This window comes from Mesoplodon mirus (genome assembly GCF_964341445.2).
Source record: "Mesoplodon mirus genome assembly, chromosome: X".
Lineage (NCBI taxonomy): Eukaryota > Metazoa > Chordata > Mammalia > Artiodactyla > Ziphiidae > Mesoplodon > Mesoplodon mirus.
Genome location: NC_138981.1, coordinates 46,335,229 through 46,361,857, shown reverse-complemented (window position 1 = coordinate 46,361,857; position 26,629 = coordinate 46,335,229). Strand labels below are relative to the sequence as shown.

Genomic DNA, 26,629 nt, shown 5'->3' with positions numbered 1-26,629 from the left:
CATTCTCAGTTCCATCTTTATAGACAGTAGAGAAACATGGGCAGTGTAGAGCGGTAGGGTAGATTCAGAGTACCCACTGAGTTCACATTAGCTGTGTGGCCTTGCACAAGTCCATTAACTGCTGTGAGGCAGTTCCCTTACATGTCAAATGACAATTGTTATATCTGATTTGGTTCCTAACAAGCTCATGGTGGGGATCATGTGACATAATGCGAAAGCATTTGGTAAGCCAAATAAAGTACCATATATCTTTTTTTAACATCTTTATTGGAGTATAATTGCTTTACAATTGTGTGTTAGTTTCTGCTGTATAACAAAGTGAATCAGTTATACATACACATATACCCCCATATCTCCTCCCTCTTGTGTCTCCCTCCCACCCTCCCTATCCCACCCCTCTAGGTGGTCACAAAGCACCGAGCTGATCTCCCTGTGCTATGCGGCTGCTTCCCACTAGCTATCTATTCTATGTTTGGTAGTGTATATATGTCCATGCCACTCTCTCACTTCGTCCCAGCTTGCCCTTCCCCTTCCCCATGTCCTCAAGTCCATTCTCTACATCTGCATCTTTATACCTGTCCTGCCCCTAGGTTCTTCAGAACCATTTTTTTAGATGCCACATATATGTGTTAGCATACGGTATTTGTTTTTCTCTTTCTGATTTACTTCACTCTGTATGACAGTACCATATATCTTTAAGCCCTTTAAAAATTACTTTTATCAGAGAAGATATACATAGAACACCTACTGTGTATAAGGTACTGTTAGATTACAAGGATAAAATAAAACTCAGTTAATACCCTCAAGTTCCCCCAAACTGTCCAACAAACATCTACTAAGCACCCATAGGTGCTGGGGAAACAGATATGAGAAAGACCTAGTCTCTGTCTTCAGGGAGTTCCCAGTAGAGCAGAGAAGACAGACCCATGAACAGACAACTTCAGTACAATGTGGTAAGTGCATGGAACAGTAGAGGTGAGTGTAGAGAGCTCTGGGAGTACATAGGAGTTACTAACCTATCCAGGCTACACAGGGAAGGGATAGGAGTAGTGTTGGGAGCTTATAAAGCAATAAGAAGATAAGAAGAGAACCATCTGGCATAGACAACTATATAACAATGTCCCCAAACAGCCTTCTTACTTTATACTTGAGGAGCAAACTAAAGAGTAGAGCCTGTAGAAAACAATGGAGTGACGAATTCTTTCCTCCCTCGTCTCCATATGTTGTGGTTAACCCACCACATATGCTCCCTAGAGGTTCCAGTCCACATCTACAGTCTGAAACCTAAGCATCTCCATGCATAATGGGGCCTCAAAAAATGTCATGGAACACTGACTCTCATTGACAGAACAGTATCCTCCTAAGTCCCCTCATAATCTGCTATAGCATATCCTCTGGAGGTTGCAGAAGATTGGACCTCTAATAACTGGTTGGGGCATGTGTATCAGCTTTTTCAGAAAAGATTATTTGGCTGAAGAGCCTCACATATCCTATCATTAAAAGTTACAATTCTCTATCCTATGTTGCTGTCTTAACATACCTTAATCTAAAACTGTACTCATAAAGGGTTTATATACATTTTTAAAACAACAAAATATTCTTTAAATATAAGGCAATCTTTTAGTATTTTTCACGTGCTGTTTTCATCAACCTTATCAGTTCCCTGAACCTGCTGGTTGTGCTGTGGAGAGAGGGTATATAAGGCCTGCGGAATCTAATCCTTGTCTTTCTGTGTCTGACTTATTACACTTAGTATGGTCATCTATAGGTCCATCCATGTTGCCGCAAATGACATTATTTCATTCTTTTTTATGAGAAAGACAAATGTCATATACTGCTTATATGTGGAGTGTAAAAAAATGATACAAAGGAACTTACTTCCAAAACAGAAACAGACTCACAGACAGAAAACAAACTTATGGTTACCAAAGGGGAAAGGTGGAGGGATAAACTAGGAGTATGGGATTAAGAGGTACACACTACTATATATAAAATAGATAAACAACAAAGACCTACTGTATAGTACAGGGAACTATATTCAATATCGTGTAATAACCTATAATGGAAAAGTATCTGAAAAAGAAGTGTATATATATATATATATATATATATATATATATATATATATATATATATATATCTGAATCGCTTTGCTGTACACCTGAAACTAACACAACATTGTAAATCAACTGTACTTCAATAAAAATAAAAGTTAAAAAAAGAGTCTAATCCTTGAACCAGACTTTAGGGTTAGATGTTGAGTCTCAGTGACAAAGCCTTACTTCTCACCACTTTCTTGTGTAGAGATATTTGCTGCCCAAGGCTTTTGCCTCCTAAAACGCCTTGGTTAGAGCCTGATTGGATTTGGCCACTAGAAAGTCTCCTGCACTTTTGGTGCATGGTTTCCTGTGCTCCAGAGAGCTCTGCTGTTCACAGGCTCATAAAGCACCCTCCTGGACAGCTTCTCAGGCCCAGGTTTCTGCTCCTTGGCCGGCTCTGTGCTTTATTACCTCCTGAGGTACTTACCCACTTGCCTGTTCTCAAGTTACTTCCCCAGGCCCACAGTTTGACAGTGCTTTCCTAGGGGACACAGCCAGCCTCCCTGTTGCTCCAAACCAGCTGGAGGACTCACAAAAGCCAGAAGCAACCACTTGCATGGGCCTGGCCTTGAAAATAGAACACCTCACCTTTCTCACACCAATTAGTGAAGTTATTATTCTCCCTACTGAACAGATAAGAAGGCAAGTTTCAGAGAGGTGAAGTGACTTGCCCGAGCTCAAACCTTTACTAAATGGCAGAGCCAGGATTTGAACTCATGCCTAACACACAGTAGAGTCTCAGCTCATGCATACTGTTTATGGAATGAATAAATGAATGAACAGTCTTTTAGACAGCTATATCCAGGAGCAATTTTTGGGCCTGTTGGTATGTGTTTCTGACATTTTATAACTGAATTTTTCAAACATACAGAACAATTGAAAGAATTTTACATTGAACATTCAAATACCCATCATTTAGATTCTATTATTAATGTTATACTGTTATATTTATTTGATCACATATCTGTTCGTTTATTGATTCCCTCTTTGCATCCATCAATCCGTTATTTTCTGATGCACTTCAAAGTAAATTGAAGACATCAGTACAGGTCTCTATAAACATTTCAGCATGCATATCATATATCCTTGTTCATAGTTCTTTCTTTTTTTGAATTTTATTTATTTTTTATACAGCAGGTTCTTATTAGTTATCCATTTTATACATATTAGTGTATATATGTCAATCCCAGTCTCCCAATTCATCACGCCACCACCCCCCTCCCCCGCCACTTACCCCCGCTTGGTGTCCATACGTTTGTTCTCTACATCTATGTCTCTATTTCTACCCTGCAAACTGGTTCAACTGTACCATTTTTCTAGGTTCCACATATATGCGTTAATATACGATATTTGTTTTTCTCTTTCTGACTTACTTCACTCTGTATGACAGACTCTAGATCCATCCACGTCTATACAAATGACCCAATTTCGTTCCTTTTTATGGCTGAGTAATATTCCATTGTATATATGTACCACATCTTCTTTATTCATTCGTCTGTCGATGGGCATTTAGGTTGTTTCTGTGACCTGGCTATTGTAAATAGTGCTGCAGTGAACATTGGGGTGCATGTGTCTTTTTGAATTATGGTTTTCTCTGGGTATATGCCCAGTAGTGGGATTGCTGGGTCATATGGTAATTCTATTTTTAGTTCTTTAAGGAACCTCCATACTGTTCTCCATAGTGCCGGTATCAATTTACATTCCCAGCAACAGTGCAAGAGGGTTCCCTTTTCTCCACAACCTCTCCAGCATTTGCCCTTTGTAGATTTTCTGGTGATGCCCATTCTAACTGGTGTGAGGTGATACCTCATTCTAGTTTTGATTTGCATTTTTCTAATAATTAGTGATGTTGAGCAGGTTTTCACGTGCCTCTTGGCCATCTGTATGTCTTCTTTGGAGAAAAGTCTGTTTAGGTCTTCTGCCCATTTTTGGATTGGGTTGTTTGTTTTTTTAATATTGAGCTGCATGAGCTGTTTATATATTTTGGACATTAATCCTTTGTCCATTGATTCGTTTGCTAATATTTCTCCCATTTTGAGGGTTGTCTTTTCATCTTGTTTGTAGTTTCCTTTGCTTTGTAAAACTTTTAAGTTTCATTAGGTCCCATTTGTTTATTTTCGTTTTTATTTCCATTTCTCTAGGAGGTGGGTCAAAAAGGATCTTGCTGTGATGTATGTCATAGAGTGTTCTGCCTATATTTTCCTCTAAGAGTCATACAGTGTCTGGCCTTATATTTAGGTCCTTAATCTATTTTGAGTTTATTTTTGTGTATGGTGTTAGGGAGTGTTCTCATTTCATTCTTTTACATGTAGCTGTCCAGTTTTCCCAGCACCACTTATTGAAGAGACTGTGTTTTCTCCATTGTATATCCTTGCCTCCTTTGTCATAGATTAGTTGACCATAGATGCGTGCGTTTATCTCTGGGCTTTCTATCCTGTTCCATTGATCTTTGTTTCTGTTTTTGTGCCAGTACTGTATTGTCTTGATTACTGTAGCTTTGTAATATAGTCTGAAGTCAGGGAGTCTGATTCTTCCAGCTCTGTTTCTTTCCCTTAAGACTGCTTTGGCTATTCAGGGTCTTTTGTGTCTCCATACAAATTTTAAGATTTTTTGTTCTAGTTCTGTAAAAAATGCCATTGGTAATTTGATAGGAACTGCATTGAATCTGTAGATTGCTTTGGGTAGTAGAGTCATTTTCACAATGTTGATTCTTCCAATCCAAGAACATAGTATATTTCTCCATCTGTTTGTATCATCTTTAATTTCTTTCATCAGTGTCTTATAATTTTCTGCATACAGGTCTTTTGTCTCCCTAAGTGGGTTTATTCCTAGGTATTTTATTCTTTTTGTTGCAGTGGTAAACGGGAGTGTTTCCTTAATTTCTCTTTCAGATTTTTCATCATTAGTGTATAGGAATGCAAGAGATTTCTGTGCATTAATTTTGCATCCTGCAACTTTACCTAATTCATTGCTTAGCTCTAGTAGTTTTCTGGTGGCACTTTTAGGATTCTCTATGTATAGTATCATGTCATCTGCAAACAGTGACAGTTTTACTTCATGTTTTCCAATTTGGATTCCTTTTATTTCTTTTTCTTTGCTGATTGCTGTGGCTAAAACTTCCAAAACTATGTTGAATAATAGTGGCGACAGTGGACATCCTTGTGTTGTTCCTGATCTTAGAGGAAATTTTTTCAGTTTTTCACCATTGAGAATGACGGTTGCTGTGGGTTTGTTGTATATGGCCTTTATTTTGTTGAGGTACGTTCCCTCTATGCCCACTTTCTGGAGAGTTTTTATCATAAGTGGTGTTGAATTTTGTCAAAAGATTTTTCTACATCTCTTGAGATGATCATATGGTTTATCTTCTTCAGTTTGTTAATATGGTGTATCACATTGATTGATTTGCACATATTGAAGAATCCTTACATCCCTAGGATAAATCCCACTTGATCATGATGTGTGATCCTTTTACTGCATTGTTGGATTCTGGTTGCTAGTATTTTGTTGAGGATTTTTGCATGTATATTCATCAGTGATATTGGTCTCTAATTTTCTTTTTTTGTAGTATCCTTGGTTTGGTATCAGGGTGATGGTGGCCTCATAGAATGAGTTTGGGAATGTTCCTTCCTCTGCAATTTTTTTGGAAGAGTTTGAGAAGGATGGGTGTTAGTTCTTCTCTAAATGTTTGATAGAATTCACCTGTGAAGCCGTCTGGTCCTGGACTTTTGTTTGTTGGTAGATTTTTTTTTTTTTTTTTCTTTTTGCGGTATGCGGGCCTCTCACTGTTGTGGCCTCTCCCGTTGCGGAGCACAGGCTCCGGACGCGCAGGCCCAGCGGCCATGGCTCACGGGCCCAGCCGCTCCGCGGCATATGGGATCCTCCCAGACCGGGGCACGAACCCGCATCCCCTGCATCGGCAGGCGGACTCTCAACCACTGCGCCACCAGGGAGGCCCTGTTGGTAGATTTTTAATCACAGTTTCAAATTCATTACTTGTGACTGGTCTGTTTGTATTTTCTATTTCTTCCTGGTTGCGTCTTGGAAGGTTATACCTTCCTTAAGAATTTGTCCATTTCTTCTAGGTTGTCCATTTTATTGGCATAGGGTTGCTTGTAGTAGTCTCTTAGGATGCTTTGTATTTCTGAGGTGTCTGTTGTAACTTCTCCTTTTTCATTTCTAAATTTATTGATTTGAGTCATCTCCATCTTTTTCTTGATGAGTCTGGCTAATGGTTTATCCATTTTGTTTATCTTCTCAAAGAACCAGCTTTTAGTTTTATTGATCTTTGCTGTTGTTTTCCTTGTTTCTATTACATTTATTTCTGCTCTGATCTTTATGATTTCTTTCCTTCTACTAACTTTGGGTTTTGTTTGTTCTTCTTTCTGTAGGTCCTTTAGGTGTAAGGTTAGATTCTTTATTTGAGATTTTTCTTGTTTCTTGAGGTAGGCTCGTATTGCTATACACTTCCGTCTTAGCACTGCTTTTGCTGCATCCCAGAGGTTTTGGATCGTCGTGTTTTCATTGTCATTTGTCTCTAGGTACTTTTTGATTTCATCTTTGATTTCTTCAGTGATCTCTTGGTTATTTACTAACATATTGTTTAGCCTCCATGTATTTGTGTTTTTTACATTTTTTTCCCTGTAATTGATTTCTAATCTCATAGCATTGTGGTCAGAAAAGATGCTTGATATGATTTCAATTTTCTTAAAATTACTGAGGCTTGATTTGTGATCTATCCTGGAGAATGTTCTGTGTGCAGTTGAGAAGAAAGTGTAATCTGTTTTTGGATGGAATGTCCTGTAAATATCAATGAAATCTCTCTGGTCTGTTGTGTCATTTAAAGCTTGTGTTTCCTTATTAATTTTCTGTTTGGATGATCTGTCCATTGGTGTACGTGAGGTGTTTAAGTCCACCACTATCACTGTGTTACTGTCGATTTCCTCTTTTATAGCTGTTAGCATTTGCCTTCTGTATTGAGGTGCTCCTATGTTGGGTGCATATATATTTATAATTGTTATATCTTCTTCTTGGATTGATCCCTTGATGATTATGTAGTGTCCTTACTTGTGTCTTGTAACATTCTTTATTTTAAAGTCTATTTTATCTGATATGAGTATTGCTACTCCAGCTTTCTTTTGATTTCCATTTGGATGGAATATCTTTTTCCATCCCGTCAATTTCAGTCTAGGTCTGAAGTGGGTCTCTTGTAGACAGCATATATATGGATCTTGTTTTTGTATCCATTCAGCAAGCCTGTGTCTTCTTTTTTTTTTTTTCAAAGATGTTGGAGGTAGGAGTTTATTAATTAATTAATTTATTTTTGCTGTGTTGGGTCTTCATTTCTATGCGAGGGCTTTCCTAGTTGTGGCAAGCGGGGGCCACTCTTCATTGTGGTGCGCGGGCCTCTCACTATCGCGGCCTCTCTTGTTGCGGAGCACAGGCTCCAGACGCGCAGGCTCAGTAGTTGTGGCTCACGGACCTAGTTGCTCCGCGGCATGTGGGATCCTCCCAGACCAGGGCTCGAACCCGTGTCTCCTGCATTAGCAGGCAGATTCTCAACCACTGCGCCACGAGGGAAGCCCCGCCTGTGTCTTTTGGTTGGAGCATTTAATCCATTCATGTTTAAGGTAATTATTGATATGTATGGTCCTATTACCATTTTCTTAATTGTTATAGGTTTGTTTTTGTAAGTCCTTTTCTTCTCTTGTGTTTCCACCTAGAGAAGTTCCTTTACCATTTGTTGTAGAGCTGGTTTGGTGGTGCTGAATTCTCTTAACTTTTGCTTGTCTGTAAAGGTTTTAATTTCTCCATCAAATCTGAATGAGATACTTGCTGGGTAGTGTAATTGTAGGTTGTAGGTTCTTCCCTTTCGTCACTTTAAATATATCATGCCACTCCCTTCTGGCTTGTAGAGTTTCTGCTGAGAAATCAGCTCTTAACCTTATGGAAGTTCTCTTGTATGTTATTTGTCATTTTTCCCTTGTTTCTTTCAACAATTTTTCTTTGTCTCTAATTTTTGTCAATTTGATTACTATAGTCTCGGCATGTTTCTCCTTGGGTTTATCCTGCCTGGGGCTCTCTTCACTCCCTGGACTTGGGTGGATATTTCCTTTCCCATGATAGGGAAGTTTTCGACTATAATCTCTTCAAATATTTACTTGTGTCCTTTCTCTCTCTCTGCTCCTTCTGGGACCCCTATCATGCAAATGTTGTTGCGTTCAATGTTGTCCCAGAGGTCTCTTAGGCTGTCTTCATTTCTTTTCATTCTTTTTTCTTTATTCTTATCTGCGGCAGTCAGTTCCACCATTCTGTCTTCCAGGTCACTTATCCGTTCTTCTGCCTCAGTTATTCTGCTATTGATTCCTTCTAGTTTGTTTTTCATTTCAGTTATTGTATTGTTCATCTCTGTTTGTGTGTTCTTTAATTCTTCTAGGTGTTTGTTCTTTAATTCTTCTAGGTCTTTGTTAAACATTTCTTGCATCTTCTCGATCTTTGCCTCTGTTCTTTTTCCAAGGCCCTGCATCATCTTCACTATCATTATTCTGAATTCTTTTTCTGGAAGGTTGCCTATCTCCACTTCATTTAATTGTTTTTCTGGGGTTATATCTTGTTCTTTCATCTGGTACATAGCCCTCTGCCTTTTCATGTTTTCTGTCTTTCTGTGAATTAGGTTTTTGTTCCACAGGCTGCAGGACTATAGTTCTTCTTGCTTCTGCTGTCTGCCCTTTGGTGGATGAGGCTATCTGATAGGCTTGTGCATGTTTCCTGATGGGTGGGACTGGTGGTGGGTAGAGTTGCCTGTTGCTCTGGTGAGCAGAGCTCAGTAAAACTTTAATCTGCTTGTCTGCTGATGGGTGTTCCTGTGTTCCCTCCCTGTTGGTTTTTTGGCCTGAGGTGACCCAACACTGGAGCCTACCTGGCTCTTTGGTGGGGTTAATGGCGGACTCTGGGAGGACTCATGCCAAGGAGCGTTTCCCAGAATTTCTGCTGCCAGTGTCCTTGTCCTCACGGTGAGCCACAGCCACCCCTGCCTCTGCAGGAGACTCTCCAACACTAGCAGGAAAGTCTGTTTCAGTCTCCTATGGGGTCACTGCTCTTTCCCCTGGGTCCTGATGCACACACTACTTTGTGTGTGGCCTCCAAGAGTGGAGTCTCCGTTTCCCTCAGTCCTGTCCAAGTCCTGCAATCAAATCCCACTAGCCTTCAAAGCCTGATTCTCTAGGAATTCCTCCTCCTGTTGCTGGACCCCCAGGTTGGGAAGCCTGATGTGGGGCTCAGAACCTTCACTCCAGTGGTGGACTTCTGTGGTATAAGCGTTCTCCAGTTTGTGAGTCACCCACCCACCAGTTATGGGATTTGATTTTACTGTGATTGCGCCCCTCCTACCATCTCATTTTGGCTTTTCCTTTGTCTTTGGATGTGGGGTACCTTTTTTGGTGAGTTCCAGTGTCTTCCTGTCAATGATTGTTCAGCAGTTAGTTGTGAATCCGGTGCTCTCCCAAGAGGGAGTTAGCACACGTCCTTCTACTCTGCTATCTTGAACCAATCTTCTCTTTTTTTCTTTTGAGGTAACATTTACATACAATGAGATATACAAATCTCCAGTGTACCATTGGGTGAGTTTTGACACACTTTGCACCTGTGTATCCCAAACCCCTATCAATATATAGAATGTTATCAACACAGAAATTTTCTTCACATATGTTGCTTTTAACTGTGCTGTACAGCTTCCTTAACTGAACCAGCAACTCCACTGAAAGGCAGACGTCAATGATTCTAACTGGGAGGATGTGTTGAGATTGCTTTTCCTTCATTGACTGATGCTTTGGGAGTGAACCAGGTGGCACTTAACAGGATTTGGTCCTCAGGTCCCTTCACTTTGATAAATTTCACCTAGAAGCACTTCTTCTCCTTTCAGGCAAACATTTGTGAAAGGTTGCCCGTTGATTATGGCAATTAACTTTATCAGTTTAAACTGAAGTGAAACAATGACTAATTTGTTTTATTTTATTGTAATTTAATGTCAGTAATGTATAAGGGCCTGCTCTTTTTAGCAGGGAATCTTTCGTCTGTGTTTTTTTTAAAGTAAAAGTAATGCTGCTAAAGATAAAATGTTCCCGGCTTGGACGTCAAAGTGAACTCTAGTCAGTTCGTTGAAACTCAGATCAGGGCTAAGAGTTGAAATATACATAGAACACCCAAAGGAGTGTGTGTGCCTGAGTAGGATCTAAATGAGAAACCCAAAGGTCCTTTGCCCTATTTGAAAGAGGGCTATTGGAACAGATAAGCAGGGTTACCTCCTTGAAACCCAGGCTTCGAGTAATTTGGTATGTAGTAAGAGTCAGGCTATTCTATGATCTGGGGATTTTGAAAGGCATTTAGGCTGAACTGGCAGAGATATTGATGGGCCTACCAAACATGCCTGTGGCTTTGGTCCTTTTGGTTAATGGTACTGTTGCTGGCGGGCAATGGGATCATCACTACTAGGACTTCTGATCCAGGAATTTTCACAATTTAGAGTTTATCAGAATCACCCTGAGGGATTGAATCACAAATGGCTGGGGCCCACCCTCAGAATTCATGATTCAGTACACCTACGGTGGGTTCGGAAAATTGGCATTTTTAACAAGCTCCCAGGAGACCCTGGTGCTGCTGGTTCAGGGATCACACTTTGAGGACCACTGCTTGAATGAATGAATGAGTGAATAGGATCTCTTGTACAAGACTGCATTTTTCCCCTCTGTAACCTTATGGTATTGTTTATAGTTGGACACAATAAATAGGAACAGGCACACCCTACACTACACTACCGTAGAGGGTGTGCCTGTTCCTACTAAGTTTTAGAGTTGGCAGGGGATACTGGAGAAGACATACACACTACTTCTTTCTGCAACCGCCACAGCAGGGGTTTCAGTTCGTACTGGGCTTATTATGACCCTGGCTTCTTCATGCTCCTAACTGATCTTGCTGCAGACAAGGAAAGAACCCAGGCCTTAAACCACATGGCACAGTTTTCACTCCCTCCTGTGTTGGGACCCTTAGAAAGAGATAATATGTGGCTACGGAGACCATACGTACCAGATTTCCTAGGACAGCTCTGATTTCACATATTCTATCCTCTTGTCCCCATAAATATAATTGGCAGACCATGTCCCGCTTTGGGTTCAAAAAATATTGTTCCCATATGCATGGCTTAGGTGTCCTGGGGAGCCAAAAGCAAGTCTTCCCCTTCTTTCCTGAGATTGTGGCGGCCAGGGCATAAAGCTTGGCTCATAGAAAGGGCTAAAGAATTGGGGTAAATCTAAACATCTGAGATCGGCAACAAGCTGCTTGTTGCTCCTTTTTTGACAAGCGTCTCTCAGTGATCCCTGTTACAGATCCTTGAATGTTATGAATATGAGATTCTGAGTGCTGAGAGGGACTGAATTGGACCTCTGGCTGCCTCTCTCTCCTCCTTCCCCCGCCCTCTGGAAGGACCACACAGAAATAGCCCAGACAGAAGAGCCACTCCAAAGAAGGAAATTCCACATCCCTCATTGACCAACCACTCAGTCTAATATTTACCTACTTTCTCTGGCAGGAAGTTCTTCCTTCTTGCTAACATCAGTCCCTCTCATTGTGATTTCAGTTTCTCTTCCCTTGTTCTGCTTTCAATCAAAATTGAGAACAGCTGGTCCTCACCCTCTACATTCTTTATGGCTTAAAAGTCATTAAACCATCCTTCCTGGGCCCAGGTTTAACCATCCTTGGAGCTCCTTTATCCTTCCTGCGTGTATCTGACTTGCCAACCGTTTAATCATCTTTGCCATGGGGAAGCAGCTTAGGCAGTTTGGACCAACAGTGCAGCAAAGCCTAAAGCTTTATGACTTGTGCTAATGGCCGTGCTAAATGTTTAGTAGAGACTATTTTCGAGCACACAATTGTGAACAATTTAAAGTGGACTGTACATGGAACCCATTTCCTCTCCCAGCTCCCCCAACGGGGCCTCCCCTTAGCAGCTGAAATGAGTTAGTGGCAATCAGCACAGAGTAGGAATCCTGTGGTTTCTGCCATTCCCTCCTGCTGGTTCTATGGCAGCTAGTCTCTTAAAATAAGCTTTCTCCTTAGTATGGCCAGTAAATGTGACTTTGGAATCAGTTGGGCAAAGGGTCTAGGAATCACATTAGCCAAAGAGCAGGAGGTGCTAGTGCCGAAGCTCCACGTGAGGTTTAGGAGAGGCTGGGGGTGGGGGCAGAGGTGAATAGGGATCTGTGAGAGAGATTGGATCTGGAATGTTTGCTATCTACCAGATGATTGCACCTCAGAGTTGGACATGCCTTTTTTTGCAAGTTTGTGGAGGACTTGTCTGGCCTCTGTTTGTGTACTTGGCCTTTGTCCACTGCACCAACTCTGTGAAAGTGATGCCAGATCTGTGGCAGAATCCCAGCCTCAGGGCCAGTTTGGTTCTTAAAGAGAGGAGGATAACTTGCCACATGAAACGACTCTCTTTGTCAGGGGGGTTACATGCCTTCGGTGGGATGCATTACTGAGCTGTTCGTGTGCTATTTTAGGTCACACTGTAGGGTGGGTTCAGGGCCTCTGCTGATCAGAATGAAATAGATCTAGCTGATGGCGCTGCACAGGAAAAGCATAGGGCCAACTGATACGTGTCCTGTTCTCATCTTCTCACTCTTGGCCCCTCCTTTTTAATAAAACCTTAAAAGCTCTCCTTTTCATAAATGCTAGCCAGGCAGTTTGTCTCAGCAAAGCTATAGGAGCAGTTAATATACCCAGCCATAAAGAAGGAAGAGAAAGTGACAGAGAAAAAAAAAAAAGAAGTTGGCATTTGTATGAGGGTGTCATTGAAGGCTTCATCACAGATACACTAAAGACTTAGGAACAGAAATTGTCTTGGGGTGGGGGTGGAGAGAACAGCTTGATTGAAGCATTAGCTGCCTTGGCGCCGAGCCAAGGCAAATTGCCAGAGAACCATTAAACTCTTTGTAATTCCATATAATTCACAGCAGCCACAGGTAATCTGAATCAGACCTGACAAAACTTCCCTATCACTTATTATCCATTAGTGCTGAATGCATACTACAGATATTTAAACATTTTAAAAGTCATATCATGATGGCCATATTTTCTAAAACCCAAATCAGGAATCCTGGCTTCACAAAGGATTTTTTTCAGACTTGTGAATATGTTTATATGAAAAACCTCACAAAAGTATAAACACTAAATCACACTTAGTTAAACACTGAACAAATGGCCTTTAAGGAGGGAACTATAGTCACATGAAATTGGGTCAGGGCTAACTTACATTCAAACATTGGTGAGGGTCCCATACACACACCTTTTTAGGGGTCTGAGGGAATTGGTTAACTAAGCACTAAATCAAATTAGAATTTGGTTTATGCCCATCGTCTGGATTTGCTCTTAAAATTTCCAGGGATGGTAGACTGAAAGAGCCTGTTGTAATTTCTGTACACAGGAAGGTAGAGTAGATGTTACTTTGAATTCCCAGATGCTGGGAGCAGTTAAATCTCTCAGTGTTCACGTCTGTTTGTGAGGGCTTGTGTGTGTTTTAAATTAACTTCCTAAGGCCGGGAATGTTACAAACTAAGCAGAATCATATATGGATACAAGGTATTGTTGCCATGCACCTAAATTTACTTAAAAGTTTCATTCCTCCCACCAAATTAAGAGTCTAGCATTCACCTCTGGGCGCTCACCAAGAAGAGGAGATGGTACTGATGAAGCTATTGCAGGACAGGAATAAAGATGTAGACATAGAGAATGGACTTGAGGGCACAGGGTGGGAGGGGGAAGCTGGGGAGAAGTGAGAGTAGCATCGACATATATCTACTACCGAATGTAAAATAGTTAGCTAGTGGGAAGCAGTAGCATAGAACAGGGAGATCAGCTCGGTGCTTTGCAATGACCCAGAGGGGTGGGATAGGGAGGATGGGAGGGAGGCTCAAGAGGGAGGGGATATGGGGACATACGTGTACATATAGCTGATTCACTTTGTTATACAGCAGAAACTAACACAACATTGTAAAGCAAGTAAACTCCAATAAAGATCTATTTAAAAAAGAAAAAGAGGAGATGTTTAGCTCAAAGGATAATAATTCTGAGCCAATAATAACAATGCTTTTTAAAAGGCTTGGAAACCTAAAGTGCCTCTTTAACCAGAACTCTTTGCATTTCTAGTTAAGGATCATGACTAGCAATATACCCATGGAGAACAAAACTGCTTTGTCACAACCTTGCAGAAGAAAATATCTGAAGCCTAACAGATTCTCTATCTTGGGCAAGTCACGTAACATCCCTGAATCTCAGTTACATGATCGGAAAAGTGAAAATAATGTTACTTGTCCAGAATTAGGCAAATGAGTGGGGTGATATCCTGAGGTCCCTTCTAATTCTAATTTCAACAGAGTTATTGAGCAAATACTATGTACTCAATACAGACGTTTGTTTTCCTAGGTCCAGTGATAGAACTGTAAAAAGACATTGTCTATCTCTCTCACTATAATGCAAGTATCCTGACAGAAAGTCAACACATATAGGAATAAATAAAATAATGCAAAATGATCAATTCTGTGAAGAAAATAAAACAAGGTAACGTGATGGAGAATGATGGGGATTGGGGTGGGGGAAACAAAGAAGGAATCTACTTGATATTGGTGGTCAGGAAAGGCCTCTCTGAGGAGGTGGCATTTGAGCTGATAACTGAATGATGAAAGGAGCTACATAAAGATCTAAAAAAGAACGTTCTCAACCGAGAGAACAGCAAGTGCAAAGGTCCTGAGGTGAGGATTGGCCTGACCTCTCTGAAGAACAGAAAGTTTGGTATGACTGCAGTACATGTAGGAAATGAGACCGGAAAGGCAGACATAGCCAGATTGTGTAGGGCTTCTAATCTGCTGCTATTTACACTGTAAGAATCATTCCTTGGTCTCTCTGATTCAATTAGTAAACATAAGTGCCAGATGTTAATGATAGGGCTGCTTGATACTTACCCACAAAGAAACCCAGGAAGAGGCACTGGTGGAGGGGGGTGGATGTGGGGGTTAAAACAGAGAATGAAAGCTCAAATTCTTGGGGGAGAGAGAGGTGGGGATGAAAGAGTGAGTGTGTACGCAAGGGAACTGGTTAGAGAGGGCTGGAGAAAGTTTGGAGGGAGGAGGAAAAGCACCAGAGCGACCTTGGCTATGAGAAACACCCTCAGTGCCTAGGTTTGTGGAGTCCACTGTCAGAAGGGTCAACCATTATAGGGGAAGGGGCAGGGCTCTGCCTTTGTGTTTAAAATCTTAAGTGGGGGAGTGAGTATGGCAGGAGGCAAAAGTTTGGTTCTTTCTTTTCATCGAGCCTTAACCTGAAAAGCAAGCCTGCTAATCAGGAGAAAGGCTTCTGTACTGCTTTACCCTTATTGATTCCTCAGACCTTGAGCTCAAATGCCCATCATTTCCTCCTTATTTTCTGCCCCAGCAAATCCCGGCATTGCAAAGGGAAATGCGCTCTGATGTAAGAGTCCCTATCCAACACTAACACGCGAACAATTGAGTACATTTTCTCTCCCTTTAGGTTTTTTCATTTGTGGAAACTCAGTTTTGTTTTCTGTTATTGACGCATCTCACTGAGCGGAAAAGAGATGGTATGTCACTTCTCAGCCACCACGTGAACAGGACAGTAGCTTGGAACACAATAGTATGATGGCTTACTTGTTCCCAGATTTGCAGCACTATGTGAAAGCAGCGGCAAGTGTGCCGGTTTAATTTAACATTGGATCTGTCCTAGGGTCAGTAAGGAATGGTATTGTTATTCCCTTTGCAACATGTATATATACCTTGGTAGGTTATTTCTGTGGGAGTTGTTTGCTTTGGTAGCAGTTATGCAGAAGGGTGAGAGGAAATTAAATGCCTCTTTTCCCCCCATCTTTATCTAATACTGTTCCAAGGGCTAAGTGAAGACCAAAGATTCAAATCACTGCTGGGTGAAGGGGACCTGGGCAGAGGCAAACAATGTTCTGGGAGCAGAATGCAGGGGCCCAGCTGTGGGCAATAGGAAGCAAGCCCCCCACCGGCACCCCCGCTGCAACCCCTTGGTCCACGTTGGCAGAGGGCACACGGGTGCCTAGGAAGCTGGACAAGTGGGTTCCAGGCGGTAGAGCTGGCCTAGTGGTTTCCAGAGGCAGCCTTTCGTCCCTTCCCGGAAGGGTGTTAGTCCTTTGGTCTTTTTCTAGTCAGAAATGACTAATGTGGGGTACGTGCACTCTTTAGAAATTGTCTTTAGCTTTTTGCATAATGGGTTATAAATAAATGGCTTCAGGGAACCAGAAATGAGTTATTGAGTGAACTTGGCTATGGGATGGTTCAGATTCCAGATAGTTAATCACATTCTCTTGGGCTGGAAGGCTGTATCTAACCCATTCACATTCAGCTAGAAAGTTAAAAAGAACTTGAAGAATAGTTTTTACATCAAAAATAGGTTGGTACTAGAGAAAGAAAGATTATATTAATCCAAGAAGAATAATTTCCATCTCTGTGTAGTAATCTGGTGATAAAAGTAACACCCACTTGTATTTTTAATTTGGGCATTTCTTACAAGCATTCATGCACAGTTCATAAATGCCAATAAGTTAATGTGTCCTATTTACAGTGTTTTTCTATTAGGTGGTATATAAAAGACTGTTTTGTCTTTTCAGCCCCCTGGGCTCAGCCACTAGATCTGCATACTATACTCTCTTAATGCTGGGTGGCATCATGGACTTTCTGGTTTGTTTTAGACTTATGTTTTAACCCTATACAGGGGAGCTTATATCATGGTTGTATACAGTGAACTCTTGCTGGTAACTGCTTCTAGAAGTCAAGAGCAAAGTCCTTAACATGCTACCATATCCTTTTGTCAAGTTTCTTCCACCCCGGTCCTCCCTGAACTCCCTCTACCACATCAGCTTTGCAAGGTTCTTTGCTCACTTGTACCACTGAAATTCATAGCTTATTAGACAGCTAAGGAGCATAGGTAATCCAGTAGGAAGCAGTAATGATACCTGAAGAAGAGATTGTTGCCTCTGTGACAATGGCCTGACCTAAAGTTCTGCTTCTCAGAGTGGGTAGCAGGAACCCTAGGGACCATGACAAAGAGAGGTATCTGGGAGAGACAGGAGGAACAGAAGTGGATGGCTCCAAGATTAGATGAGGGATTGATTCCGGTTTTATGATATGTCAAGATAGAAACTGGCTGGTGATTTAAAAAAAACACTTTTCATCTTTACCAGTTGGCAGGTAAGGAAAACAGAATGTTTGTCTTCATTTTCATTTCCTACGGAAATCATCCACCTTATTGGAAGGGTGGGTGTGGGAAGAAGAGCAGATGAATACTGTCTCAAAGCCCAGAGGAACAATGGGCAAATTCATAAATTATAGGCCTATTGTAAAGACTTACCCTTTAACTGAGATGTTTTTGCCCTGATTAAAGCTATGAGTATGTGAAAATAGTGCCCAATCCTTGGGCCCTACCTCAGAAATATAATCTGTATATCTGTATAGTGTAGAGTTCTTAATTTTTAGAATTCTTTCTTAAATTAAGGACTAAGTTTTATATATATATATTTTATACATATATATATATATATAAAACACATATCTCAGTGAATTTTTTTTTTTTGTTGTTGTTGTTTTTTGCAGTACGCGGGCCTCTCACTGTTGTGGTCTCTCCCGCTGCGGAGCACACGCTCCGGACGCGCAGGCCCAGTGGCCATGGCTCACGGGCCCAGCCGCTCCGCGGCATGTGGGATCTTCCCAGACCGGGGCACGAACCCGTGTTCCCTGCATCGGCGGGTGGACTCTCAACCACTGCGCCACCAGGGAAGCCCTCAGTGAATTTTTAGATGTGTATATTTCCATGTAATCAGTTCCCAGATTAACATGTAAAACATTTCCAGCACCCCTGAAAGTTATGCTCATGTGCCTTCACAGTCAGTACACCCTTTCAAGGTAACTACTAGTCTGAGTTTTATCATCATAGATGAGTTTTGTCTGTTCTTGTCCTTTAAATAAAATGGAATCATGCAGTATGTATTGTTTTAGTCTGGTCTCTTTCACTCAGTGTAATATTTTGGTAGGCATCCATTTCGTTGCATGTATCAGTAGTTTGTTCTTTCTTTATTGTTATGAAGTGTGCTACTTTGTGTGTAGGTATGTTTTGATGGATTATTCCTAGTTTTTGTCTATTGTGAATAAAGCTGCTATGAATAATCAAGTCCTTTTTTTTGTGGACACATATGCTACTTTCTCTTGGGGATACTTAGGTGTGGAATTTCTAGGTGCTAAATTAGGTACACAGATTTCCAAAGTGGTTGTACAATTTTACACTCCCACCAGAAATGTGGAGTTCATATTGTTGTACATACCTTTTTAGTGAAGTTCCTGTTCAAGTCTTTTGCCAATTGGTTGTGTTTTTCTAATTGATTTGTATGTCTTTTTATATTCTGAATGTAAGTCATTTGTCAGATATACGTATTATGAATATGTTTCCAATCTGTGGCTTGGCTTTTCACTTTTTCAGTGACATTTTAAATGAACTTTTTTAAAATTTGATGAACTCCAATATAACACTATATCTTTTATGATTATTGCTTTTTGTATCCTGCCCATAAAACTTTGCCCACCTCAAGGTCATAAAGATATTCTCCTATGTTTTCTTCTGAAAGCTTTATGGTTTTAGCCCTCTCATTGAAGTCTATGATCTCGCCAAAATTTTTTTAGTAAAAATTTATGTCAGTAAAAATGTTTTGAGCATGTGTCCTCAATATACATAATTTTATTTATGGATGATACAATCTACCACCACCAATATTAAATACTAATAAAGCTTGGTTTTTAAAAAAAATTAGATAAATATAAACAGAACTTCCATTATCACCCTTTCCAGTAGATCATTTGTGCATAGCCTGGGATATATAAATCCACCCTGGAGACTACTGTTCTAAACCACCAAAGACTAAATAACATTTTTGACAAACACTGATAACATTAATGTCAGCAAAAGCCTTCAGTGTTAACAAATGGCTAGAGTTGACAAGGTGTGAAGAGGACCCCAATGAGCATATTTGCTGATAATGTAAGAAACTCTGAGTTTGCTCTTGCACAGTGATGCTTGTTCTCCCTTGCCTGACTTACGGAGACAGCAAGACTAATCTGACTTGGTAGGAGCAAAGACAGACTTGCTTTTGGTCGCTGATGTAGGGTACAGTGCTCTTGACTCCCTATCCCTTTTCTCATTACCAAGTTCCTAGAGCTGAGCTTGGCTCTGGACTGGCTTTTTGGCAAAGATACTTAGAATTTGACTTGGGGTAATCCCCGGGGAAATTTAATGATTTGGAGCTTAGAGAGCTTTCCTTGTGAGGATTAGTAAAATAGATGGTAATTAAGCAGCTGGGGAGGAAGGAGCTGTCTGTAAGGATAGGTCATACTGTGGGGCACAGCATAGCTCCCTTGGTCCAAGATCAAGAGAGCCGATGGGCGTGATCCACAGAACTGAACATTCTGGGGCAGCCCCTTGTAGGATTCTTAGCTGGTAAGGTAAAGAATATCTTTTCCTTTGGTGTTCACCTCCTCAGTCTAGTTCCATATAGGACTTACTACTTAGAACCATGCCTACTTACATCTTTTTAATTGGGTGATGTTTTTGAATTCTCATTTATTTGAGAGAGGTTTTTGTTTTCTGTTTTGCCTTTTGGGAAGCTGGGGTAAGGTAGGGAAGATGAAATTAGGAACAGCAATTTCTTATTTTTCAAATCTAGACTACTTTGGAATTTGGGAGGGATTTTGAAGGGAGAAAGTTGCTAAAAGAAACAAGTTAGGGCAGGCAGTTTGTCTGCAACCCGGGATCAGTCCGTTGAAAGTCATGGCAAAGGGATCACAGAGGTTTCAAAGCCTGTATCTCCCTTGTCCAGGACACTCTGATTGATCTCTCCTAGCATGATCAGATTCTAAGGGATACCAATGGGGTAAGAGAGGGCAGATCAGAAACAGCCCCCAACTTGTGGTCTGCTCAAGTCAAACTAAGTTTCAGAATAAGCACAGACTTTATTATTTGATGATCCTACTTCCTAATAGTTAAACTTCTCAAAGACAGATTATCTCCATCTCTACATTTTCTCTCTATTGATTCCCCAGAAAAGGCCAAATTGCTGATTTGGTGTCTGGAGTGTTACTAAAAACTTGAAAATCTTTCAAAAAGTGATAAAAAGACATTCAGAGGATATACTTATTTTTAAAAAAAGCAATATAACTATTGTATTCTAGGTGGACCTTTTCCACTTATGTAGTCAAAAAAAAATCAATTCATTACAATTAACTATGTTATTTGCCTTCTTAGACAATGGACACGCTGGTGGAGGTAGGAGAACGGGCGGGTACAGTGGTCCCTAGGTATCCGTGAGAGATTGGTTCTAGGACCCCCACGTGGATACCAAAATCCATGGAAGCTCAAGTACCTTACAGGTGCCCCCCCCCATGCATGGGATTTTGCATCTGTGGATTCAGCCAACCAGATGAACCCGTGGAATGCCGGAACATTCTGCGGAACATGTGCCGTGGCATGTTCTAGAAGTTCTAGAAGCTGCTAGAACTGGCCAACAAAGTTTCAGTTAATGCCTAGTTTTTCCAATAAATTTCTTGTAGCAAGCAGAGGTATTCACAATCATGCCATTGACCTTTAATACTGCTCTTACACTATTGTAATAAGCATTCAGTACCTGCTGGTTATTGTCGCAGATGGTATGTCTCCTGCTGATGCATTTTTCCCCCAAGATAAATCTGGCTTAACTTTTCTTTCCTTCACTTTCTCATATTTCCTAGTTTAGTCAAGAGACCTAAGCAAGTATCTGCTAGTATCTTTTATTTAGTATAAAAGCTACTAGAAAGCCAGTAAGTACTGTTAAGTCCATTTTCCTTTGCCTTTACTCTCAAGTGGCCAACTTGTCACTTTGTTGACAGTTATTAGAGCACTTCATGCTTCATAGAAGATCCATCAAAAATTTCCAATTCATCAGCTCATTAGCACAAAATGGGGCTTCAGGAATCTCTGTCTCTCAGTGTCCCAACTGTGCTTTTATAAGTGTTCAAACCTTGATGGACCACTCTGAAACAATGGATAAAGACCACAGGGAAATGAGAGATGGATGTTGATTAGTTTCGAAGGAGTGAAACATAGGTGAAGGCAAAGCACAGTGGGATTATCTGTGTCAGCAGAATGGTAATGCACGAGTTTGCTAACTGTACACAGGTCACTGAATGTCAGAGCTCCACAGGTCGTCAGAGACCATCTAGTCAGACCCCCACGTTTTACCAGTAAGGGTGAAAGAGGCCAAAAGAGGGGAAAGGGACTTGTCCAAGGTCAATCAGTTCTTCCCAACTTTCCAGGCAACAGCTGGCTTTTGGCTATATGACCTTTATGCAATCAATTTTCAATTACTTGGACCACTCACTGCTAGCCCAGCGATCACTTGGATAATCCAAAATGACACATAAGTTAACCATCGTTTACATTGGGCTTTGTGGTGTGTGTTTATACTGACATTCCAGTGCGTCTGGGTCCAATCTGAGAATTCACAACACTTCAAATGAAACAAGAAAGCCACCCTGAAGGGCTGATTCAGGAAGAGCTGGAAAGTTGACCAGCCTTACTGAACGGACAGCATCAAATGATGCTATACAGCCCTCTCAAGAAGGACATGTTATTCTCAACATGTTTGTTGATTCACACCTCTTCTGTGCCCCAGCCAGAGTTACGAGTGGCACAGTGGGAAGGGAAAAACAAAGTCTTTTATAGGAGAATATACATATTGTTTCCCCTCCCTTCCTTCTTCCCTTTCCCCCCCTCCCTTCTTCCTTTCCCCTCCCCTCCCCTCCCCTCCCTTCCCTTTCCTTTCCTTTCCTTTTCATTCCTTTTCCTTGCTAGAAAAATGAACAGCTGCTTTATCTTCTATATAAACAAATATGTGGTTGAGCCATCAACCTGGAGAACTGTCTGTCAGGATGCCAAACAATAAATGGAAGGCGTGCTGGATCCCAGGAGTCTAGAGGTGGAGGGGGGAGGAGGAAGACCCATGAGCAATACTTTTTAAAAGAGTCCAAAAGTTAGGAGGAATAAGAAGGAATCTGTTGTATAGCTCAGTAAATGCCCTGGGTTTGGGAAAGGGCTAGTTTGGGGTATAGTCCAAGGGCTCTTCAACCAAATGGAGTTTCATTTCCTGATCTGGACCTGTCTGTACTTTGGGATTTGGTGCCATAATTTGCTGGTTTGTTGTCTGTGAACCCTCAAACTTGTGCTAAAATGGAGTTACTATTTTTCATGTTCTGAAGGTGATGCTGCTGGTGACTGAGAAAGGGCATGGAACAGAAAAAGGGGCGTGGACAATTGGCTTGAGGCTATAGTCCAAGAAAGAGTCCCTGCAAGGATTCAGATAGTGGCCAACAAAGTGGCAGTAGGGAATGCAAAATGCCTGATCTTTTGCTGCAGCCATAATTAAGCATTTTAGTTTAAAAGGTACCCCTCTTTCATTTTCTGGTCTAGAATAAACAAATCTTATTGATGTAACAAAGTGCTTAATTAACCCGAGGTGGTACTTAATATCAATACATATTGAAGGAAAGACTTGCTATGGTTAACAGTAATATGGATAATTGAGTTATATGAATTTAAAAATGGGTAGAGTGAATTAAGACTAATGTACATCAACAGGAAAAATCTATTAGCATTCATTAGTTAGACTCTTGTTTGTGGTTCTTTGTTAGCCTGAGGAAGCTCTTTCAAATGGCTGATGATGCCTGTTGAAAGTCCTGCCTGATGCTGAGGGCCTTCCATGGATGCCAAAGGAATGAATCATTCAAACAGAACTTCTGAAATTCAAGTACAGCACTTGGCTGCTTCTTCTTTTTCTTTTTTCTTTTTTTTTTTTGGCAGCAGTGACTGTGAAGTAATAATGATAATGACAATGGAAATAAGAGTGTGATCCTACTTAATTTGCTGAGAGTTGTTCCCCATTTACCAATATTGGCTTGTTTTGTCTTGAGTGGTGGCCCAGGTATTGGAACAAAGGTATATATATATTCAATGTCACTTGGCTAACCTATGATTTGTCAGACAAAGGTTAATTTAAAAAATTGTTGGGTTAGCAGCAATAAATTTAATAACAGTCTGTGATTTAACTCAGAATTTCAATTTATTTGATGGGATTTTTAAAATCCTGAATTAACATTTTTTTCTGAACTCAGGAGGTCTCATCTGCCAAATTGCACATGAGCTGGCCAACCTAAAGCTCAGCAATATTCTAACTTACGTGGTGTGGGGATAGATTGGAGGGATGCTATAAAGGACTGAAAGGAAGATTGGAACAAGAGTAGAAGTAAATGTAAAAACACCTGCAGCAAAGACCAGCCCTTAGCTGCACCATTTAGAACCTGCCTTTCCCTAAGAATTGTATGGTTTAATCATCCTCAACTCTTTTGCTTCTGAGAGAAACAAACAAACACCTCTTCCTGATTCCATTAGTGAGTTGGACCTTTTTTCACCTGCCCATCTCCATGGACATATGAACTTTAGATGGTAACCCACCCCTGAATCTGGGAGCTATGTGTACTTTGTTCATTTCTGTATCTCTAGCACTAAGCATGTTGTCCCCTGCATACTAGAAATTAACAAAAAAAACTTGAGGATGGATTAATGGATGGATGAGATGACTCTTACCACCATGGATGGAATTGATGTTCCAATCGGTGGAACTCACCTTTGTAGTAGAAGAAATGTCACATACAAAAGTAGCCGTAAGTAAGGATCCTTGGGGGAACATTCTGCTTTGCTTTGCTTTTGCCTACCCTAGTGGCTATTATTTCTTCCTTTTCTTTCAATGCCCATGCCCCAGCCTGACTACATTCCTGCCAAGATTGCCCTTGACCAATGGAAATACTGTAGGCTATGGTGGAACAGTGAACACCCATGCTCCCAACATTTGGTCAGTGCCCACTGTCAACAACATACTTGTTGAAGAGATATAGATAAATGATCAGTTACTTTGTATCTTTTGGATTTGCAATTCCACTCACAGAAGGTTGAGCTGGAAGCCACCTTCAAGGTCTTCAGAGTCAACCCCTTGCTCCCAGATACTTCACATACTAACAACCCTGTGAGGTAGGGATGCTTATTATCTGTATTTCACATATGGGGCCATTGAGACATGGAGATGTTAGGTAACTTGCTTGGGGTCAGAGAGCTAGGAAGTACTAGAGCCAAGATTCACACTCAAGTTTGTCAGACTTCAGAACCTGCCCAAAGAGAGAAGGACTTGCCAAAGGTCATTTTGCTGAATCCTAGTTCTTCTGGCTCTAATTTGTGTGCACAATTTGCTATTCCATGCCCACACTGTGGAGTTCCTTCGAACATCGTTTTCTTATTTAGAAGCACTTGTCTCCCCAAATGGACTGTTGATTCCTCCAGGGCAAAGATTGCATTATGTCTGTGTTGTTTTCTTCCTCAAGGGCTTGCCAAAGCTTTTCCTTCAGTAAATAATGGCCTATAATCAACTTCTTAGCTGCTCCCTGGAGCGTCTTGGTGCCATCCCCCAGGACTATTTGTGGCTCAGAAGTTGGGAGGAGCCAGGAAGTAGAATTTGGGGGAAGGAATCGCCTCACCACCTGCTTTCTTTTTTGTCCTCTGCAACACAGATTGAAGATGGAGGCAAGGCAGCCTTGTCCCAGAAGATGAGGACTGGTGATGAGCTGGTGAATATCAATGGCACTCCATTGTATGGCTCCCGCCAAGAGGCCCTCATCCTCATCAAAGGCTCCTTCCGGATCCTCAAGCTGATTGTCAGGAGGTAAGGCACAGGGAGATTTGCTATAAGGTGCAGGGGCCGCTGAAACCACTTGGTTGGTAGTAAAGCCTCAATAGAGGCATGTCTCTGTCAATATCAAGGAAAGAGGTGTTTCATGTGAACAGAATTTTGCAGACAACTGAAGCAGAATGGCATAAGAGAAAGGGCCTTTGGTTCAAATCCTGGCACTATCCCATACTACCCATGTCATCTTGCATAAATTTATTTTACCTCTGCAAGACTCACTCTCCTCATTTGCTTTTGAGAGAATTAAATGACTCAATACACACCAAGGGCCTACCTAACCAGTGTTTTTCTGAATCCTCCTTCATAAAAGGCTGCCACTGCTGAACCACATAGATTTAAAGAGATCCTACTCCCAGCCATGCTAGACACTCTGGAGGCTGTGGCAAACTCTAAGACAGGAAGCCTGCCCTTGAAGAGTGTACAGTCTAACAGGGGAGAAAAGACACGCATAAGACAAATTAATTAGCAATACATTTTTTAAAGAAAGCCATAAAGGAGATTCCACAGGGTGAAGGGTGATTGTCAAATGAACAGACAGAAATTGCTATTAGAGTTCAAGAGAAAGAGAAAGCACTTCAGAAGAGATGGTTAGGGTAAGACTTCATAGAGGAGGTGGAATCTAAGCTAAAAGACAGGTAGAATTTGACAAAGAAACCATCAGGAGGGGAAAGGCTTTCTAGGTAAGTGGAGTGGCACAAGCAGGAGGAAGATAAGGACATATTTGGAAGAAAGGGACAGTCATTCTACTGCTGCCAAAGCATCCACCTATAGGTGAGCTTACCATAGGTCTCCCTTTCATTCTGCTGCTGTATCTTTGTTCTCTACTCCTGGAGCTCATACTTCTCCCTTTCTGTTAGTTTCCTTTATCCTATACACATGCCTAAGTTTTTCCATCTTAATTATTTTTATTAGAAAAAATTTTGTGTCTTCCTGTAATCATACTTCCCCCTCTGGCTTCTGCCCCGTCTTCTTTTTGTTCATATCCAGTCTCTCAAAAGGCGAGTCTATACTCACTGTTTCTACTTCACCTACCTTCACCTACCGTTTAGGTTTCCACCCACTGCAGTCTGAATTTGACCCCCAGAAGTCCACTGAAACTACTCTGTCAAAATATATGTATTACCTCCTAGTTGTCAGAGTCAATGGGTTATTTCTAGTCTTCATCATATATGACTTACGTGTGGCGTTTGACATTGTTGCTCTGGATTACACCCTTCTTTGTGAAACTCTCCTTTCTTGCTTTCAAGATACCCCATTTCCTTGTTCTTTTTCTATCTCTCTGTTCATTTTTTAAAATGAGGTTCCTCTACCACCTGCTCTTCCTCTGCCCATCCCTTAAATGTTGGTGTTTCCCCTAATTCTACCCTTTCTAATTTCATCAATATACCATGGAAAATCTCACCTGGTCCCCGAGTTTCAATTATCATCTGTATGTGGATGACTAGATCTCTTACGCCCCAGACCCCTATAACCAACTTCTACTAGACATTTATACTTAGATGTCTCAGAAGCATTTCACACACAACATGCTCAAAACCTAATGCATCATCTTCTTCTTCTCCCAAGCTCCTTATCTCAGTGACGGGGACCACCATGCCCTTAGTCAACCAAGCCAGAAACACAGAAGCCATCTTTAATT

General features: G+C 41.1%; 1 protein-coding gene across 5 annotated transcripts in view; it reads left to right on the top strand.

Annotated features, from left to right (window-relative positions):
* Nucleotides 1–26,629, top strand: part of SHROOM4 (shroom family member 4) — a 206,495-nt gene that overhangs the window by 79,412 nt on the left and 100,454 nt on the right. For 4 of the 5 annotated variants that reach the window (XM_082608938.1, XM_082608933.1, XM_082608935.1 and 1 more), the window contains one exon: nt 24,815–24,966. The exons of the other annotated variant lie outside the window; for it this stretch is intronic. In XM_082608938.1, the coding sequence (XP_082465064.1) occupies nt 24,815–24,966 (152 nt within the window). The remainder of the gene's footprint in view (nt 1–24,814; nt 24,967–26,629) is intronic. 5 annotated transcript variants of the gene reach the window in all.